Source organism: Diorhabda carinulata, chromosome Y (genome assembly GCF_026250575.1).
Source record: "Diorhabda carinulata isolate Delta chromosome Y, icDioCari1.1, whole genome shotgun sequence".
In the NCBI taxonomy this organism is placed as follows: domain Eukaryota; kingdom Metazoa; phylum Arthropoda; class Insecta; order Coleoptera; family Chrysomelidae; genus Diorhabda; species Diorhabda carinulata.
Window position 1 is genome coordinate 926,845 of NC_079473.1, and position 3,278 is coordinate 930,122.

Consider the following 3,278-nt stretch of genomic DNA (forward strand, 5'->3'; position numbering starts at 1 on the left):
TTTACTTCGATCTTCTATATGTTCTAACCTAACTATCTAAGGCCCCCGCTTCCCAACTGTCACTTGCCAGATGACCATAGAACATTCAAGCTAGTACATGGCACTGTGAAGTGTCATATACGTAACATCTCCCCTTTTTGGACTTATATTGAAATACTAACTAACTAACTAATACTATTAACTAGACATGAAACTAATAATAATATTTTTCCGCTATGTATAATAGTCTCTTAACCTATTTGGTACATTGACGACCCGACCTGATCTTGTGCATTTGCTATTTGCTTCCTTGACACTTGTACATTCATTTGCCGTTTTATTATTATTAGTTCCACAATCGTTTTCATTATATACATCAGTGCTATTAGACAAACAAGTGTTCTCACTTGATTCATCAGCACTACTAGGTTTACAGTTTATGTTTATATTTTCGTTGTTGTTTGACGCATTTATAACCGTTGGATTTTTTGTATTTTTTAGAAAGGAAGAATTTCTTTTATAAACTCTGCCATTTTCATCACTCACCAAGTATGATCGTGGAGAATTAGTATTTGATAAGACTTTTCCCGGTGTCCAATACCCATCCTTCTTCAATTTAAATAGTATATCTTGATTTTCGTTAAAATCTGAGCTGCTACGTGCAGATTTATCATGATAGCTTTTTACTGCCAACTTTCTTTCTACTTTTTTCCCATACTCGTTAGTGGTTTTGGGTTCCAATAATCTGTTGGATATAGGCAAACCTGTTCTTCGTAACCTACTTTGTAATAACTCTGAAGGTGAGGCCTCAAGACCACATAGTGGTGTAACTCTGTAATTCAACAAATGAACAAATATTTCGTCTTCATTGTTACACTTTTTTAATAACTGTTTACATATGTGTACGGCTTTTTCAGCCAACCCATTCGATCTTGGGTACCTGGGACTCGTAAAAACACATTGTATATTGTATTGATTACAAAATTCTTTAAATTTAAAGCTGTTGTAGGGATTGTTATCAGATATAAACTTTGCAGGTAACCCAAAATTAGAAAATATTACTTTTAATTGTTTTGAGATTTCATCTATACTTTTTCTTTGTATTTCTTTCAATTCAATCCAATTGCTGTAGTAATCAACTACAACTAAATAATATTTTGATGCATATTCTAATATATCAGACCCCACTATCTCAAATGGATATTTAGGTACCTCGTGCGGTATTATGTCAATCGTATGCACAACCTCTTCCATTTCACAATCTTCATTTACTTTGTCTTTTATGAATGACCTACTTAAAAGATCAGCTACATACATCTTTGAACCTGGTATGTACTCAACTTCGAAATTATATTTTAAGATTTTCAAGCGCATTCTCTGTAGTCTAGACGTAATTTTATTAATATCTTTTTGCTGAATGCCAATTATTGGCTTGTGATCGGTTTGTACTGTTATCTTATTACCTTAAATCTAATAAATGTTAGTCTCGTCAAATCCTAACAACGTCCACAAACTCCTTGTCTATAAAAGAAACAAAATTTTTCTATCTTTTTATTGGGGTGGTTTACTCCCCTTGTGGTTTTTGCTGCAGTTTTTTTTGGTCCTGTCTTCTCCTTAAATTCGATTTCTACAGGTATTTCCTCATCTGTCTTTGTTTCTAGCTCATAGACCATAGAGGTATCTATTATTCTTCTTACAAATTCTCATTATGTGTCTCGCCAAATTTAGTCTTTTCTTATATTTCAAGCCACATTTTCTGGAAATTCGAATTTCATTGCGTAATGTAATGCTTTGGCATATCTTGACAATCAAAACGATTACCACTTGAATATTCGTTCATAATCGATTATTATTTAATCGTAACTAATCGATTTTTAGCCAATTACGTTTCTCAATTCGTAAAACTTAATATTAATTTAATTTAATTCAATACTCAAACTTTCTATTGGATATTGTTTGTTTTATTAGGGATTCGTGATGTTTTTTTATGACTTCTTGTAATTTAAAATATCCGTTTTATACGGATTATTATACTGTTTATACGAAATGTAGAAGTTTATTTCGTGATAAAGAGTACTGCCTGGGGTTTATTCATAAAAAGCAGTGGCTATATAACCAAACAGACTGAATACATTGTTCACGCCGATATAGATTGACGCTCGTTTCGATAACCAAGTTATATCATCTTCAGAAACTGAAGATAAACTGTGTATTCTAAGTGCATTTAAGCCCTCGAAAGCTCCTGCATAGATATCTGATTTTTCGAAAGCTTTGTCTGACTTTTGTATATGTTAATATTCAATTTCTTATTTTTTAGACCTTTTAATATGTTTATACTTCTAGATTTTCTTGATTTTTGGAGTCTTTTGTTTTAAAAAACGTCAAATTTTTATTTGTATTTCAAAAATTACGAAAAAAAACGGAATAGGCCTAGAATCAAGAAGAAGAAAATTCAATGAAATAATGTCGAAAAATAGACAAAAAGGATACTAAATATGTAATTGTTATTGAAAATTTAATAAAAGAACGTCTAAAAACAAAAATATACAAAAACAAAAAAAAGTAACGTGTAAGTCTTACATTAAACGGAGTCAAAGAAAAATATTTAACAGTGTAATATTTATTTTAAAAAATGGTAGTTTCGTTGTTGTTGAGTTCCAACCTAAAATTCATCACCTTGTATATGTTGGAAACGATAAAAAAATCAAAAATAATTGCTCATAATGGATAGAACAAATTTTTAGAAAAATATAGAAAACCAAACACGTTTATCGGTTAAATAGTCACGCCCCGATTCACATCAATTTGCTTTGTACGTTTTTTTTGTTGACGTGAAATATTTTTGGTTCATGGTTCATGCGCGCTTATTTGCACTTATTTTTTACGACCCTTTTTCAATTAGAGTTTATTGGTTCGTGTTTATGTATCCATCTTTTTATAGCGAGAGGAATAAATATGCATTTTTTGCAAATTGATCATCGTAATTTTGAATAATTAAAAAAATAATAACAAAACTCGTTTACATTTTTTCAACATAAGAAATCCAAAAATGATAATGTATAAATTAATATTGATATAGTTTCCGCGTCCTGATCAAACCCTGTATAACAGAGTTATTTGATAGATTCTTGAGTTTCGTGATACGGCAACACTGATGTGAATACATATATGAAATCTGTCATTGTCATCATAAAGTTTGACATTTGTAATGGCGAAGGTGTTGTTTACTACGATTTTCGACGTAGATTAAACTAATGTTGAAGAATTCGGTGATGAAACCCAATCTCGCGGACGTTGTT

General features: G+C 30.8%; 1 protein-coding gene across 1 annotated transcript; it reads right to left on the minus strand.

Moving 5' to 3' along the window:
- Nucleotides 1-213: 213 nt before the first annotated feature.
- On the minus strand, nucleotides 214-1,296 carry LOC130903079 (uncharacterized). Its single transcript, XM_057815341.1, has 2 exons — nucleotides 920-1,296; nucleotides 214-811 (listed from the first exon to the last, which is right to left on the minus strand). The coding sequence occupies exons 1-2, from the start codon at nucleotides 1,294-1,296 to the stop codon at nucleotides 214-216; spliced, it is 975 nt and encodes a 324-aa protein (XP_057671324.1).
- Between the last annotated feature and the right edge of the window lie 1,982 nt (nucleotides 1,297-3,278).